The 18,622-nt window shown below is 34.2% G+C and overlaps 1 protein-coding gene and 1 pseudogene across 8 annotated transcripts in view; one reads left to right on the top strand and one right to left on the bottom strand.

Annotated features, from left to right (window-relative positions):
- LOC125856068 (uncharacterized) overlaps nucleotides 1-8,553 on the bottom strand; it is a 13,643-nt pseudogene extending 5,090 nt beyond the window's left edge.
- A 6,039-nt stretch (nucleotides 8,554-14,592) lies between these two features.
- LOC125857096 (ubiquitin-like-specific protease 1D) overlaps nucleotides 14,593-18,622 on the top strand; it is a 34,487-nt gene continuing 30,457 nt past the window's right edge. For 2 of the 8 annotated variants that reach the window (XM_049536764.1, XM_049536763.1), the window contains exon 1: nucleotides 14,595-14,923. In XM_049536764.1, the coding sequence (XP_049392721.1) occupies nucleotides 14,729-14,923 (195 nt within the window). In that variant the 5' untranslated portion in view covers nucleotides 14,595-14,728. Of the gene's footprint in view, nucleotides 14,924-18,622 lie in introns of all 8 variants that reach the window. The other 6 variants (XM_049536765.1, XM_049536762.1, XM_049536767.1 and 3 more) reach the window with 5 other exon arrangements.

Below are 18,622 nucleotides of genomic sequence, written 5' to 3'. Positions count from 1 at the left end.
AATCATGTCTCACAACCAACAATAATTTCCACAACACAACTAACACATCAACAACAACTAACAACTTCAACAACTTCAACAACAAATTCCAATCTTTTCTCAAATCATAGAATAAGCTTGGTGTGTGTGGGGGAAAGGATCAACCCACACAAAAACTCACATACCTTGATAGGGATCACCCCCAACGAAAATCCACAATGATCTTGTTGATCTCCTCTTCCTTCTCTTCTTCTTCTTCTCCTTTTTCTCTCCTTCACTCTCAAGAACCCTAACTTTTTCTCTTTCAAAAATGGGACAAAAATGATCCAAGGATCAGCCTAATACAACAATGTAATCTCAAAAAAAATAATTTGTGAAAAGACCAAAATGCCCTTAAATTTCCGGACGAATTTCCCTTCCAACTGCCCAACTTCTAAAGGGCATAACTCCCTCATACAAACTCGGAATCGAGCAAACTCGGTGGCGTTGGAAAGATTGTTCCACAAGCTTCACAACCATAACTGGAACTACTCCTAACTCATCCTGAGCTAGGAGTTATGACTACTCAAAGTTGTCCAAAAACTCACTGATTTCCACACTTAGCCAAATTTCCAGATTTTAAATTTTCCCAAAAATGACTACTTTCCAATTTCAAGCTTCTTCAAAGCCACTTCAAATTGTCGGATGTTACAGATTTTTTACCCGATAAACCCTATTCCAACAAAATCCTTTCAACAAGAAATTGTGAAATATGTGAGGAAGTTTGACGAAAATCTCGTTCTTCAGACTTAGCTTGGAGAGAAAATCGTCTTCTTCAAATTGACAGAAAGTTTTTCTGATTTGGGGGAAAAGAAAGTCTTACTGTAACAACTCTTGGAACGTATGTTCTTCAGCTGGAGCGTATGTTCTTCAGACATAGCTTGGAGCGTATGTTCTTCTTCAGCTGGAGCGTATTATTCTAATGTTTTATTATTATTATTTCCGAATAAAAATTGGGGGGAGAGTTAAAAATGTTGGAGGGAATATATATTTAAGTGAAAACTTTAAGGCCACATTTGTAATGTGTTGTATTTACAATTATAAAAATAGAACACTTTAAAAGTGTGGCCATATATGTAAATAGTTGTTGCCAATTATATCATACTGTAACAACGCTTATAAAGTGTTGCTTATACCATTAAAGAGTACACTTTACAAATGTTGCCAATATTATCGTAGCTAAAAGTTAAAAACTTGGGCTACGTTTTAAAAGCATCCCCAAAAATATTTTAGACAACAAGTGTTGTCCAGATTTAGTGTGGCCATAGGCCTAAAATGTTGTAGTGGTGCTTACTACCAAGTCTGCGAAGTCTACCATACTAAATAGAAATATTAGTAAAGTTGCATATATACATAACTCAATTTTTCAAGAAATTTAAATGCAAACAGTGCATATATGTATATTTTAAAAGTAAATAAATAACTAAGGTATTTCAAAATATCTTATTGGAGACAAATAAACTTTTCAATAAATTTAAAAGATAGCATGCATTGCTCATATGTATAAAATAAATAATTAAGGCATTGTTAGATGTCTCATTAGAGACAAATAAGCTTTTTAAGAAATTTAAAAGATTGCATGTGGAGCATATGTGATCTTAGGTGTATTTATCTGCCTAGGAACCTAATAACACCTGCATTTTGGCCAAGTTTGGAATCATTTTATGTTAGTTTAGAGTCGTGTCGAGTCTTTTGATTGAATTTATACTAACCTATATGATTAGTTGTGTAGGTGAGCTTAAATGAAGAAACGATCACTAAAATGGGCATAGGGAAACACGAAATGATCCAAGTTGAAAAGAAACAAGAAAGAAGAAGGAAGAAATGGAGATCAAGAAGAATCTGTATCCCCTCCGCGTCGCAGAGAGGAATGTTATTATGGATCGAGTAGTTTAAATGGAAATAGAAGGGTCTGTACCCTCTCTGTGTCACAAAGAGGGATTTTTAATTTTGTTCATGAAGTAGTATTTGAGACAAAGTGGTCTATGGAGTGGCTGCATCGCAGAGAAGAGTATTTGCCATAAAATGAATCTGAACAGCAGCTCCGCGTCGCGCCCATACTTGCCCGTTTTGGCCGTTTTGACTTAATTATAAATAGACTTAGTTTTTATTTTATTAATTATTCTTTTTATGGGTTTTGAAGAACGGCAATTTGGAGAGCTATTTCATCAATTTTTAAGGTTCTTTCCTAAACTCTTCTACTTTCAATCTATTTATGATATTTAAACTTTGCTTGATCGAAATCCCTATTATGAGTAGCTAATTTTCCTAGTTTTAGGGTTGTGGCTACAGGATGATTGTAACTTATTGAAGTTTTATGGATTGCCATTAACTATCCTATGAATCTCTCTTATGTTCTTATTTTTTGTATTTCATGCTTGATCACCACTGAAATAAACATATTGTCTGAATTGAACTCGGGAGAAGAATAAGAGGATAGAACGTGGGGCATGAGGAGCATGATTTTCTCTTAAGAATTAGAGTTAATTTGTATCTAGGATAGAGATATACCTAGAAACCTTGCTTGGTTATTATACAGGAAGAAATTGTAATGCTCAATAATTGGTTCAACCTATCCCCGCTCAACGATGTAATTAGGTTGCCATTTATTGTAGGCGATTAGAGGTCGGGAGACCATAATCATACATTTAACCTTGTGATCATTGATTCGATAGTTAATGAATATTCATTTTACAAGATAATGTGCATGATTCCTGAAGTGAGCTACAACCCTGGACTTTACCCAATCATTGTTTGAAACCTTTGAAATTGAATCGTGATTTTTTAGTTCTTGTTTAACTTTTAAATTATAAAATCAATCGATCTTGTAACCTTGATAACACTTGTGTTTAATTGAAAGTATTGTAAAAATCAAATTATTCTAATCATAAGTCTTTGTGGGTACGATACCCGACTCTTAATAAGAGCTACTTTAATACTTGAACAACCACGTACACTTGTGTATGCGATTTGGGTGCAACAATATGTATATTTTAAAATAAATAAATAACTAAAGCATTGTGAGATGTTTCATTAGAGATATATGAGATTAAAACGTCTTAATAGAGGGCAGACTAACCCAACATGTTTGAGGATGAACCCGATATCTTCTATTTTAGGGTGAATAAACCCAATATGTCCTATTTTAGGGTGGACGAACCCAACATATCCTATTAGAGGGTGGAAGAGCCCAATGTATCCTATTTGAGGGTGAAAAAACCCATATGTTCTATTTTAGGGTGAACGAACCCAACATATCATATTTTAGGGTGGATGGACCCAATGTGTCCCATTTTAGGGTGGACGAACCCAATATATCCTATTTTAGGGTGGATGGACCCAATGTGTCCTATTTTAGGGTGGACGAACCCAATACATGGTGCAAACTTAGAAATATGAATTTTGGTGCAATGCAATGAGCTTGGTGTGATTTGTTTGCGGTAGCGAACATTCAGAACCTAGTATGAAGAGATTGTTGCAGTGCCTTTGCAGTATTGAATATTTAAGATGCAATGCCTTTTATAGTAGTAAACATCAATGGTGTAGTACTTCGCAATAGTGCATATGGTGCCCATATCTTAGGAGCTCCAACTTCGATGAATATTTGTTGCTTATAAAATTCTGCACTCAAAGAAAAATTATGAATTTCAAATTTGATTCTTGTTGACGCTACACCATCTGAATCTTGAAAATTTTGACTTGAGATTGAGCTTTGTGGTGTTATCATTCAAGAATAACTAAAAATCAACTTCTGCATTACTCAAAGAAAACTTGTTAGTATAAAAGAAAATGGTTGTCTTAAATTGAACAATGAAGCTTTGACTTTGAATCTGAATTTCTTGTTGCTATGGCATTGAAGTGATTTGATGGTGAATATGGCTTGTGATCTCAACTTCTGCCTGTTTAAAATAGTTATAGGCTACTTGCAAAGCTGTCTCAGTCTTGCTCTTGGAAGGTGAATGAAAATTTATAATGTTGAGATCAAACCCAGAATAACAAGAATCATGTCATACGTAGTTCACTACAAAAGGCTAGAAAGGATTGCAAAAAAGTAGATACTCATTAAAGAGGGATAAAGGAGAATGAAATTCTCAAACTTCAAAAATAATGTCCTTACTAGTCTTCTTGACTAATTGCACACTTTCTTTTCAAATGCTTTGGTGTCAATTTCGATGGATCACCCTTAACAATAATTGTGCTTGCGTTTGCGATATTGTCATTGCTGGTTGAAGGATCGATTAGTAGTTTTATCTTGACACTTTTAATCATGCTTTGAATCTTGAATTTTAGTGCAAAACAATTTTTAGTGTCATGTCCTTGAATGTTTGAATGGTAAGCACAACTGTAACAACCCGGAAAATGGTAGGTTGAACTAGAGCCTAACTGTGGAGGTTAACATCAAGGGTTAAGGGCAATGGCTAAGGGTTTTGGGTGAAGGTCATGGCTAGGGGATAAGGCTGCCTAAAACTAGGCCTAGCCATTGCCTACCATGACCACGAGGGTCTTCACGACCCGTGGTGGCCACCACGAGTCGTGGTGCCACCCGTTGTTGGCAAGACAGTGTGCCCTAAAAAGGTGCCAAGCCAAGGCTTCCCTTCACGAGCCACTTCACGGCTCGTGGTCATGACCACGGGCCATGGGAAGGCTCATGGGGTTGCCTTAGCTTCTTGGGAGAGGTTTTATGTTGTAGGAGCTACAAATCAAGGGACCATGGGTCGTGGTGCCCTTGACGAGGCGTGATGGGTGGTCCTGAAGATCACTTAGGCGCATGGAGGCAAGGCTTTGAAGCCTTGACATTACCTCAAGACCAAGACCTTCACCACGACTCGTGGTCTTGACCACGGATCGTGGGAGGTCTCGTGGTCATGCCTTGGCCTCATAGGAGGTTGGCAAGTTGAAGGAGGCTACTGCCCAATGGACCACTGGCACCACCACGAGTTGTGGTCCCCTATATGGGCCGTAAGGTGGCCGCAGTCACTGGATGGGGCTGCCTAGTTGAGGGTCTTTTAGTAATTGTCTAATTAATTAGTTATTGTATGGGGTCGATTTTAATTGTTTTATATAACTTATATAAATAGTTTTAAATCATTAACACTTCATTTACTCCTCTATTCTCAAATACCCAAATCAAAACCCCAAAGTTCTCCCTCTCAATATTTCTCTCTCTAGAAACCTCCATTGAAGAAGAAGAAGGGGTGGAGGCTAGGGCTTGAAGATTCAAAGTGTTCCTTCTCAAATTTCGAGGAAGGCTCCATTAAGGTATGGTAGTCTTCATCCTTGATTAAGTTTCATTCAAGGAGCCCTTTCAAAGATAATTTCAAGTATTCAACATCCCCTAAAAACCTAGGATTTTCAATCTATGCATGGGTTCAATTCCAAAACATTTTCAAAGGTTTATATATGATGATCTAAGGTAGAATTGATGAATTAATGATGAATTAAGATGGAATTCCCTTATGAACCCATGTTTTTTCCAAAATCCTAAGTTGTGAATTGTGATTGGGAATCGATTGACCATGAATGTATGTTGAATTGTTTATGTTTATATTGAATTAGTATTTGAATCATGTTAATTCCCTTATCTAATGTAGTATTCTAGATGTTTGGGTTGAGATTGATTCATAGCCTTGAAGGGAAATTTCATGAAGGATTATGTATGATTATGATGTGAAGTATATATGTGGGATCTCTATGAAAGTGTTATGATCATGTTTAGAATGCAATTGTGTTATTATTGAAAGGCTATTCTCAATTTAACACTTATGAATGATGATGATATATGTGAAAGGTTATTCTCACATACACACATACTCATGAATGAAGAATGAATGAAGTTTCTAAGATTATGTTAATGATGACGTGTTGATTGAAAGACTATTCTTAATTGTACACAATGAATGATAATGACATGTTGTGAAAGGACTTTCTCACGATATGGGGATTCTTAGTTGAAAGGCTATTCTCATCTTTGAATCTATGAGTTATCTAATGAATGAATGTTGGGTTTGAGGTGGATACTCATCCTTGAGTTGAGGTGGGGTATCTAGAAGCAATCTCTTATCCCATAACAATGAACTAAAGTAATAAATGTCAAGTACTCTGTGGGGAATAATGCTAAGCACCGAGTGGATATGAATTGAGTTGGATGCTCTTCCGTGAGTTAAGGCGGGGTATCTAGTAATAATCTCTTGAGATGGATGTTCATCCGTGAGTTGAGGCGGGGTATCTAGAAGCAATCTCTCTATCCCATAACTATGTGCCCACATAGGTTTATAACTAGTGGATCCACCTAAGCTAAATGTTAATGGTCCTACCTTAGGCAAGTAGGAATCCCTTATTCGGTGAGGGTGACACCGGAATTCCATGAATTGATCACATGGTCTATGTCAGTCAAGGATTACCCCCACAAATAATGTTAATGAACTATGACTTCTCAAGAATGCACTACTTAGTATGGGTGGTAGTATGGGATGCCATCTATGCATTGCATAAGTAGGCTTTGAGAGTAGTCATGGTGTGTTCCTTTATGTTATAATGTTAAATGAAACGAATGTGCTCTTAATGAAGCTAATGAAGAATGTTGACTTATATGCTTAATGTGATGATGCATGCATTACTTGGATTGTATTATGAGTTACTTCCTTGTTATGACTTATGAGATGCTTATGTTCCTTATGTATGAGTATGGTCCAATAATGAAAAGGAAGAATGGTAAGTTCACTTTTTGTGGCCTTAATGTGGTACTTGGTGTGGATGGTGGTATGAGACGCTATTCATATATTGCACAAAGTATAGCTTGGGGTTAGTTAAGGTGGAGGCTCTAATGTGATGAGATGACTTATATGTTGATTATGTTCTAATGTGATGAAATGACTTATATGATGATTATACTTGTATTTTATGCCTTTTTGCTAATGATATTTTCTCAAAATTGGCATATGCATGATTTTCAACCAAAATGTCCTTTTTAAGCATGGTTTTTGCATGGCTATCATACTTAGTACTTAATTGTCCTAACCAATATCTTTCTATTTTCTACAAAGTGTAAGGATTGGCACTCAATTTGATTCCCCTCGTGGCTAAAGGCTTGGATTGAGTTCTTCCAAGACTAGTGGTATGTCCTCATGGATTCGAGGACAAGTACTTTTGATGTTTCATGTCTTTTATTGTAATAGACTATTTTAGACTTTCTATTGTAAAGGGTCATGACCCTACTTTTGTTTCGAAGAGTATTTTTAGATGGTCATGTGAGACTAGTAGACTTCCACTGTTTTAAATGAAGTTTTTTTATTGTGTGGATTTAAAGAAAGGTTTTAATTCCTCACTATTTCAATTATCTTATGTTATGAATGCTATGAGGCTTGTATGAGGTTTTCGGAGTCTTGTACGCCATGTCACGTCTAGGGTGTAGGCTCGGGTCGTGACAACAACTCTTGGATAGATCAAAGTTTTGAGGTGCATACTCATATATGAATTCTTTTCTTGATTGTAGAAGTCCATTTGCTCTTAATCTCTCAAATATATTTGCATACGGCTCATCCAAAGGAGTGAAGGAGAAAGATTTCACCATTTTCTGTTGTCGCGAGCCAGATTGTGCTTGGTGAAACTATTGTCTGCAAGGACGATGGAGACGCATATTGCAATAGTTGGAAGTAGCATGAGATTGCAAAAACTCATCATTTGGATGGTGCTGCGGTTGTTGCATAGCCATGAAATTTGAGTCATTTTCTCTCATTTTGCTTTGCAAATTTACTGGTACCTTCAGTTGGAAGGTTTGTTGGACAACTTGTGCTACTGAGTTGTTTACAATTCTTCCTCCTTGAATACCATTTTCAATCTATTTGCCAACCTTAATCAAATCAGAGAAGTTATGTGCACAAGTTCTAAGCAGTTTTTCATAATATAGTCCTTCTTAATACGGATGAAGGTTGAGATCAATTCCTCTTTGGACAATGAAAGTTGTATTTTTGAAGCTTCTAACCTCCATCGTATGGCATATTCTTGAAAAGATTCATTCGATATTTTTTTCACTTTGAGAAAATCGGTTATATGCAATTCATCTCCATTATTGAACTCATATTGCTTTACAAAGTCGTGAGTCGTATCTTCCCATGTATGCCATTTGCTAAAGTCTTGCTTAGTATACCAAGCAAGTGCTAATCCTGATAAACTTTGAATGAACAATCTCATTCGTATGGCTTCATCATGTCCAATTCCAATTAGTCTGCTGCAATAGTCCTTTAAGTGAGCGACGAGATTTCCTTTACCATTAAAAGTATTTAACTTAGGTAGCGTGTACCCTGGAGGAAGTTCAACATTTGGATGCACACATAAATTCTCATACTTCAACTGGCAAATTCTTGAGCGCAACTCATCATCAAAAGCTTTCCTCAGATTGTGGAGCTTCTTTCTCAAATCTTCATGGCAAATTGACTGAGTATCCTTCTCACGTCTAGAATATAGACGAGCTGCTAATCGGTTATGCTTGTTATCATTATAAGGAAATACGATTGTTGGAGGATGGATAGTTGACATCATGGTGACTTGAAAGTTATTGGAATTGATAGTTTATACTAATGACATTTGTGGAGAGATTGCATAGGTAGAAGTTAGGTGAGGAGATATGGTTAAATAAATATTATGAGTTGAGCTGAAAGCTTTAGTAGTGGTAGGAAGAATGCTAAAGGTAGTTTTCAAATTGACCAAATTGTTTCTTGGAACCACGTTCTTCTCACAATGATCATTTTGTGCTTCTACTAATCCCACGTCGATATTGAATGCTTTCAATTTGTCTGCCATTATAATTTTGTCCTTAACGCAGATTCGCGTCAAAACAGTGTTCAATGCTAGGCAACCTCTAAAGAAGAAAAACTATAAAAACAAAAATAAATTGTTCGTGCATAAGAAAATATGAAATAAATGCAAAAATAATAAATATTAGATAAAATAGATTATGCTATATGTTGTAAAATAAAAAATTTAGGCAGGAGGTAATGATTTTAAGTCTAAGATAAGTGGACGAGGGTGAGGTATTAGCTAGTAGGCTCTAACGCTGAAAATGGAAGGAAAGAAAATTTGATTGGAGAAAGGTTGACTCATGTCGAGCATCAAATCTTGACTTCAACTTGATTCTTATCCTTTGCAAATTTTGGCATGCTTCCAAAAATTATGTCAATTACATGCCAAAATTATGCCCCAGCTTCATTCTCCTTCTCGGGAGAATACTAAAATTTTATAATAAATCGACCGAGCCTTATATAGGCTGCTTACGTATCCACCAAGGAATCAGGTCGAACGTAGTTCCAATTACAAGCAAGAGATATATTGAAATTTCTAAATAAATATAACTGAGTCCCTATATGGGTTGCCTACGTATCCACCGAGAAAATCAGGTCAAGAGTAGTTCACCTTATATAAAAAGAAATTTAAAACATACAAATAATTGATCATTTAAGCTCACAAATATACACAATTATTCTCAAAAAATGCTACACAAAAATTAATTAATCTTTTCCATGCCTAGTAAAAGTCATATTTTGAGAAACTCCCTTGTGCGTCTAATGATTGCTCTGAATGAAACCATTCTTGGTCCTCTGTTAGGTTAGATCATAATAGCTTGCAGAAGATGCATGAAAAGGTAAATTTGAGGCAATAATTCTTGACCCAACAGTTGCTTGGTTGTGAGGAGGAGCTGGATTGACACATTGTGGGTAAATTGCTTGATTGTGACTTGATGTCGGCATGATGGATGAAAGTTGATGCCAAACAAACTTAGGGCGAGCTACCTATCTTTGAATGATCATACCATTATCCAATAGCTTTTGGATATCTTTTTTCAAATAGTGACACTCATTGGTAGTGTGACCTAACATGCCTGAATGGAAAGTACATTGTTTGGCTAGGTTAAAAGGATTCAAAGGAATTTCATGATATTTTGGTTGCAAATTTTTTAATGATCTCAACTTTTCAAATATAAATGAAATTGGTTCACTCAAAGGGGTGAAAGTTTGAGTTTTTCTCGCTTCAGGCACTAGTGGAGGAACATTTGATTCTTCAGTGACAATTGTCTTCCCTTTGTCTCTAGATTGTACCTTATTCAAACAATAATGCCCCAAAATTGATTCTGCTACTTTCTTTTGGGATTCATGCCCTTTAATTCCCTCAAGAGACTCCATAGATTTCCTTTTAAAAAAATCACACCCTTTAGATGCTCTATTAGGAAGCCCTATTAGGAGGCCCATATTGCTTAAGAAAATCCTTGGCCATATTGATCCAAGAGAACCATTTCCATGTATCTTGATTTGCATACCACAGCAAGGCTAGCCCTGTAAGTGTCCTAACAAAAAGTCTCATATTAAATTCATTTCCTTGCGCTATGCTTGCTAACCAATAGAGATATGCCTTCAAGTGGCTCTGGGAAAGACCTGTTCCATCATACATTGGAATATCAACAAGATTATAAGGTGTCTCGTTCTCATTTTCCATCTCAACCAAATTTGTTCCATGTTGTGAAGCAAGCTCATTTGTGAAGGAAATTTGGTCAGTCTCGGTATTAAAATGTCTTCCACCATTTTCTCCATCTTTGTTTATTTCACTCAAATTCTCAAATGCCTCATTATGTGAAACTTGATGCATGTTTGAAAAGTGCTGAGTATTAAATCAAAGTTGGGATATGCAGTTGCATGAATAGGAGAGTATTCCTCTAAATCTTCATCGGAGGAGTCCTTAAGATCGTAATCTAATGAGTCTTCATTAGATTGTGGTATTTTTTAAATTATATTACATGTACTTTATATGAGTTGATTTGTGTGGTATAACCCTATTGGGGTTGTATAATTATGCAATAATTTTTTCTTTTTTAAGATTAGAAGCTTAAAATTTATTGCTTCAAAATAGTTGATGTTGATACTAGCCTATTATTTTTATTGGAGATTTAATATCTCCACTATCATGTCTTACATATAAGTTGGAGATATTCCATTTCTTGTGTGCAGTTTTTTTTTTTTTTTTTTCAATTTTGAACATTTCCTACATTTTGATATGTGCCCCTCCCTCTTGTCTACAATTAATTTTGCTAATATGAGTTTGACAATCATTACAATCTTTAATTATAAAATAAGCAAATTAATTATCTTTATATATATATATATATATATATATACCCTGCTATATTTATTTTTTTTCTTTAAATGAAACTGCAATGGATCAATCATCTATATTCACATACTATCTTTTAACAAATATAGCTATTAAAGGAAAGATATGCATGCTTGATAGTCACACTTATGTGGGTGGGACCAATCACAACGTTATACTCCCTTCGTCCACTTTTAATTGTTATGGTTTTTCTTAGAGTTAAATTATAAGAATATTGACTAAAACTTCATAATATATTTTTTCATCATATTGATATGCAAAAAAATTGCAATTTATAGTACTTTTCGTTTAGTATTTGAATACCTAAATTTTTTGTTTAAAATATCGAATTAATGTAATCTAATTTAACTTTAAAAATTAATCAAATTGACTTTCGGAAAATGCAATATAATAATAATTTCTTGTCACATTGTTATCACTTCATCATCTCAACTATATAATCAATATTTTTTTAATATTTATAATTAAAATTGTGTAGGTGGAATATCATAAAATAAGAATAGTATGTAAATGTAAATGTATAATTGTTCACTCAAATATTTATTTTAAAAAATAGTATTGATATATATTTTACCTTTATAAAATTTTATATTTCTTGATTCGAAATACATCTATCTATCTTCTATACTACCTTAAAAGCATGAACTCTCAAACTTGAATGTTAAATTACTATAATACTCCCAACTTAAAACACCCAATTTATTATATTCTATATTTTATATTATATTTATTTACTCTATATTATATTAAAAGCTGACACTTTTTCACATTGATGGGTTGTGACTTTTCTGAAGGGTTCTGACTTTTTCGATGAGTTATGACATTTCTTAAACATTGTGATTTTTTGTAAGAGTTGTGACTTATCTGATAAGTCACGATAAGCACATTTTCATACTATTCTTTGTTGTCTATAAATCGAGGGGTTTCTCACACTTTTAAACTACAACTTTTATAAGTTTTCTGTTCATCTTCTTAAAACAATGAAGATTGTAATAGTTGTTCAATTATGCAATTACAATATTTCTTGTGGGTAAATTACATAGATAAAAAAAATTGATACAACAATGACAATGGAATAACTCAACTTCAAAAGAGAAGATTATCTAGATAATTACTATGTACCCATTTTCATAGTCATAAATATACTTTTGCATCAACTTCTACTTGACAAGAATGTCAATGATTTTCTGTTGCACAAACTATAACTTGGTGCTAAAGTTGTGAAAAGTCTCAAATTATTGAAGAAAAAAGATAATTATTTTTTGAAAGAGTCCACTCTAAAATTTAATAAGTACTCCTGTGTTTCCAATTTATTTATTGTACTTTCATTTTTGTTCAGCTTTAAATAGAATGTTTTTTTCCTTGGGGGTAGGGGTGCATCTTTAATACCACAAAGTTAAAAGACATTTTTATATATTCTACATATCTTTAAACTAAAAAGTCTTCTTTTTTTAAAAAAATCATATCAAATTAAAATTAGACAAATCTATATCTATCTTTTTTATCTATTTATTCTATACTACCTTAAAATAATGAACTACCTAACTTAAATGTTAAATTATTATAATACTCCCAACTTAAAACACCAAATTTAGTATATCTTTTATATTGTATATTGTATTATATTTATTTATGTATATTATATTATATCATATTAAAGGCAGACAATTTTTCACATTGAGGGTTGTGACATTTCCAAAGAGCTATAACTTTTCTGATGAATTGTGACCTTTTCTAAGTGTTGTGACTTTTCTATAGGGTTGTGAATTTTCCAAAGAGTTGTGACTTTTCTGAAGGATTGTGACTTTTCAAAAAGTTATGACTTTTTAATGAGTTGTAACCTTTTTGAATGATTATGACTTTTCTAAAGGGTTGTACTTTTTTTTTATAGGGCACAATAAGCACTTTCTTCCTATGCTATCCTTTGTTGGATATAAAAAGAGGGGTTTCCTCAAATTTTTAAGCTTCAATTTTGTTTTTCTTCTTCTTCTTCTTCTTAAAACACCCAATTTAGGATATCTTCTATATTTTATATTATATTATATTATATTAAAAGAAGGCACCAATTTAAATTGAATGGTTATGACTTTTTCAAAGAGTAGCGACTTTTTCGATAAGTTGTGACATTTCCGAAGGATTGTGACTTTTATGATAAGAAAAAATGTGCATATGCTTGTACAACACTTTGTTAACTATAAATAGATGGGCTTCCTCACATTTTTGAACTATAATTTTTTAATATTTTCTATTCTTCTCTTCTTAAAAACTATCGTTTGATTTCCGGACGTAGACAATTTCAAAGTTTAGTGAAATTAGAACACTCACTCATATGAATTTTAAATAAATATAATACTCCAACTAAAAACATCAAATTTAGTATATCTTCTATATTTCATATAAACATTTATTTATATTAAATTAAAAATAAGAACTCCAACAATACAATAATAACTAACTAATGCACTATGGGGGAGGAAGGAGAGTATATTGAAGAGGTGTAACTAAGAGATCTTACGAGTGACTACTTTTCATTAGAAATCATTAGAAAATTTACATCCCTTATTCATATGAACTTATACTTTATCATTCAGTTTATAATTATTTACTTACTATTATTTTTAAATAATATTCACATTATTTTTAAAATATAGTATAGTACATGCTTTTGAAATTCATGTGCGTTGCACGTGTGTTAAAACTAGGATAAATAAAAAGACTAAAAATAATGGGAAATCTCTTTGTTCCTTCCCCACCCCACCCCTCCCTTCTACATAGGGGTGTGCATTCGGTTTTTTGGTTTGGATTTTTCGGTTTTTGGTTTGTAAAATTGTAACCCAATCCGATCCAAAATAAAATTGGTTTGATTTGGTTTTCCTTTATTCGGTTCGGCTTTTTTCAGTTTGGTTATTCAGTTATGTCAATAATTAATAACATAACCAAAGTAATAATATTGATTCTCTTAAATATACTTTATAATATAAATCATAAGTAAAACTTAAAACACAATACTTATAATTATACCTATTATAGATGCTCAAATATAAAATATAAACGTAATTATGATGAAAGACAATAACCAAAAAAGGACAAAAGTGGTTAACTTCAACTTAATTCTAAACCTAAACATTTATATATATTTTTTTCGGTTTTTTGGTTTTTATTTTTTAAAATCCAAAACCAAACCAATAAATCAAACAAAGTAATTTATTAATCCAAAACCAATCTAAAAAACTTAAAAACCAATCCAAATAAAAATTCGATTTGATTTAGTTTGATTATTCAATTTAATCCGAATAGTGCACACCCCTACTTCTACCCCATTTTCACCACTTGGAAGTGAAAACAATCAAAAATTTATGTGGATAGTAATTATGAGACCAAAAGAGGAACTGCGAATAACAATAACTTCATTTCTCTTCTTCAGTTCATACAAAAGGAGAGGAAGCGCTGAGTAAGGGAATAGAAAATATTCGACAGCGACGACTCTCCGGCGGAGCTGGTGGTTAACTCCGCCTTACCACGGCTGCCTGTTGAAAAACATTAATCGATCACCATGGATGGAGAAGAGCTCAAAGAAGGACTTTCGAACTTATCAGATACAGAATTGACCGGCAAAATTGCTAGGCTAAAAAAATCTCTGTCTAGCAACATTGGTGTTAGGTTACCCGATGGAGGTGAAAAGCTTAGGGCAAATATCAAACTGCATGAGGATGAATTAGAATGGAGGAAACGGGTCGGTTCCGATCAGGTTTGACTTTGAATTTTATTCAATTCCTCTTTGTTTATTACTGTTTGATTTCGCAGTTCCATTTCTAGCATTGTGTGCTTGTAGGTATTTTCTTGCTCGTGCATTCAGTGCAGGCTGTGAAATTCTAGTGAGAATAACTTGCTACAAGACTATTATAGACTAACTTCTGATTTATCCTATGCTTTACAGTCAGCTGTACAAGACAATAGTTATTAAATTGCAGTGTGTAGCATCTGCATTATGGCCAATTCGACTAAAAAAAAGGGAAGTATGTAGCATCTTTTTACATTTCGGAGAAGTATGAAGTAGGAGTAGTGAGATTCTGAACTATGTAGAGTGTCATTTCCTGCAAAATGTAGGTTTTTATGGATTAAAAACATTCTCTATGAGCTAGGGTTGGAAAGTTCTGTATAGTTATTCAAAATTTTGGTAGAGAAGGCAGTGAAGCAGATCACTCAGTCTTTGATTGTCATATTCCACCTGGTTAATGTGCTTATCTGGTGGTATAGTAAGCAACATAGTTATAAGACTCATTACAGAAAATGACCGAGAAGGTCAACCAGTTAAGGAAACGTCTTGCCAGAAATTTTCAAGCCAAGGATCTAGATCATTTAAACAATCTCCTAGGCATTGGCATCACCTAGTCAAGAATGGTGTATTATTATTTTACATACGAAGCATGTGTTAGATATTCTTAAAGAAACCAATATGATGGACAAAGCTGGTCCCATGGATTTAAATTTATGATGTTACCATATTAGGAGGATACATCTTAGATCCTATAGGATATCGAAGGCTGATTGGGAAATTAAGCTATCTCACTCTTCTCAGGCTAGACATATTTTTTTGCTATAGATGTAGTAAGTATATTCATGCAGTCTTCATGTGGGATGCCTTTTACGGATTTTAAGATAGATCAAGACCATATCAAGGATTGTAGTACGAATGCCATAATAAAAAAAGGAATACTCAATAGTATAGGATACTTAAATGCAGATTAAACCAGTTCACTAATTGATTGATGATCTATATCTAGACACTTGTATCATCGCAAAGTAAGAAACAGAACATTGTGACTCTATCTATTACAGAAGCTGAATATTGACTCGCAGCAACAACAACTTGTGAATTCACGTGGATGGACTAATTACTTGAAGAATTGAAGTTTACAGTCATATGAAAGAAAGTTATGTTTTTATAATTAAGAAGCATTGCACATAATTCAATTTTTCTCGAAAAACTAAGCATAAGAAATAGATTGCCACTTTTAACAAGTTCCGTCCATATGGTTTATTTGCTCCATCTTAAGGGAATCTTGAATATTAATGCTGATGAGAACAATGAAATCCAGAAGTTAAGCTCATTCATGATGCCAAGATGTGAAAGTAGCAAATCAACCTTGGGGAACCTATCTAATACAAGAATATACAGACATACACAAAACCGAAAGACCGCTTCAGCTTCTTAACACACTCCTATTTACATTGAAAATATGGTGTTGAAGCGAAAAAATGTTCTACGTAGGACACCTGTATCCTATGGAGCAAGCTTAATATATATATATTTTTTGGTTAAGAACAAAATTGTATTGATACCAAAGTAATATGTACAAGCCAAATAGGAGTTGATCTCCTACTTCTCAAAGAAAATTTGCAGCTATAGGACAACTATTCTGAAAGACTAGGCTATTATAAAGATACTGTACTTCATCAATAAGTCAAACAAAAAAAATTGCTCTATGACAGGAGCTAGCCTATAGATCAATAAAGCCATGGCATGATAATAAGGCTGTCTAAGGGATCCTTCCACTTCTTGTTGTCTCTGCCTCGAATATGCATATTCAGTGCTATCTCTCAGCAAATTCTAACCTCCTGGAAGTGGCCATTTTGGAATCTGAGATTATTCCTCTCCCTCCAGATGGTAGAAACTATCATCGCAAACACATAACTTATAACTGCTCCTCTTCCAGTTTTTTTAATTGCCCATCGACTAGCCCATAAAAGTTCTTGTCAACAGTCAATACTCCTATGGAAGCCTAACCATCGAAGCATTCTGGCCCAAAAGTTACTTGTACAGTGTCACAGAATACACACTCCATTGGCACATGAATCCCAAACATAAGCAATCTATCTACTGTGGCTAATCTTCTCCAAACGACTAACCATCGACATAATTTATGTTTAGGATGAATATTTTGCTAAAGAACACTACCTTACCTTCTGATATTGTGGCATGAGCCGAGTGTAGAGTTTCTTAATTGAGAATCTACCTCCCACCACCATAGATTGGAGTGTAGTTAAAAGGTCCCGATAACATGAAGTAACCTGCATGATGTGTTTTTTGGAATCCAGGATCTTCTTAACTACCCAAGTTGTATTACCTGGGATAGTATGATTCTTCTTGTTCTCCCTTTTCAAATAATACCCATACACCCACTTGATCCACAGCCCATAATTGTTTAAGATAGTAGCATTGTTCCACAAGGAAAGAGTCAGGATGTTGAGCCCTCCTGCAGCTCTTGGGTAGCAAATCATGTCCCAAGAGACAAGTGCTTTCCTTGACAGAGTTGCTGCCCCTGTCCAGAGAATGGATCTGCAGATACCCTCTATAAGTTTCAATATCTTCTTAGGTAACACAAATATTTGTGCCTTGTAGATTTGAATACCAAAGACCACTGACTTAATTTATTGAACACTTCCTGCATATGACAATAACTTTCCTGACCAACACCTAATTTTTTTGTGATCTTATCTACTAGTGACATATATTGGCCAATTGTGAGCCTTTTGAAGTATAGGGAGACACCCAAGTATTTGAAGGGAATTTTCCCTGCATATAGCCAAGAATAGATAAGATTTCCTGCTTAAGTGCTTGATTCACACCACTCAGATAGATTGAGCTTTTGCCTGGATTAGCCTGAAGTCCTTGAGGCATCTGAGAACCTTTGGAAAGAACTTTGAAACAATAGGAGAGCTGACAAAGCCATCAGAAAAGTCTGGGAGATGGTTCTTGCAGTCTTTTTTTGGGTTATTTGGAATGAGAGAAACCACAGGTGTTTTGATCGGATTTCAACTCCTCTTCATGCTCTAAAAGCTAGATGTTTTTTTTTTTTTTGTTCAGTTGGAGCTTTTCCTCCCCTGTTAATAGCATTGAGTCATTAACAACTTCCTGGACTTCGTTAGCTCCATGTTTATTGTGTAGTCTAACTTAGTTTCTACTTCCAAAGCTTACTAGCTTTTGTTTTTGGTCCAAAAGCTCTCAAGCTTCTGCTTTGTAATATGGCACCATCCAGTTGCCTTACGCCAGTGAGAACTTCTTACTTCATAAAAGAATAAGGCAGTCTTCCAATAATCCTCCTGCTCTTTCAGATTTTCCACTTCATAAATTGTTCTTTTTTCAAGGACCAGTCCAAATTCTGAGATGCTGCATTCCAACTCTTCCTTCTTGGATTGCAGACCCTAGCACCATAGTAAGATGGCAAAACACTCTTTACTGAAACCCATTACATCTATATTTCATAATGGGATTTGCATGAGGCTTGACATTAAATTCTGCATTTTTGTTGTTTTTCCACAATCATGCTGTTTTAGTTCAATAGTATAGGTGGTTTCTGGATTTGATTTATAATGATAATGATGTTCTCAGTTATTCCACAGTCCACCTTCGAAAGAATATGTTTTATCCTCTTCAATGATAATA

This window comes from Solanum stenotomum, chromosome 2 (genome assembly GCF_019186545.1).
Source record: "Solanum stenotomum isolate F172 chromosome 2, ASM1918654v1, whole genome shotgun sequence".
NCBI lineage: Eukaryota > Viridiplantae > Streptophyta > Magnoliopsida > Solanales > Solanaceae > Solanum > Solanum stenotomum.
This window is presented reverse-complemented; position numbering and strand designations above follow the sequence as displayed.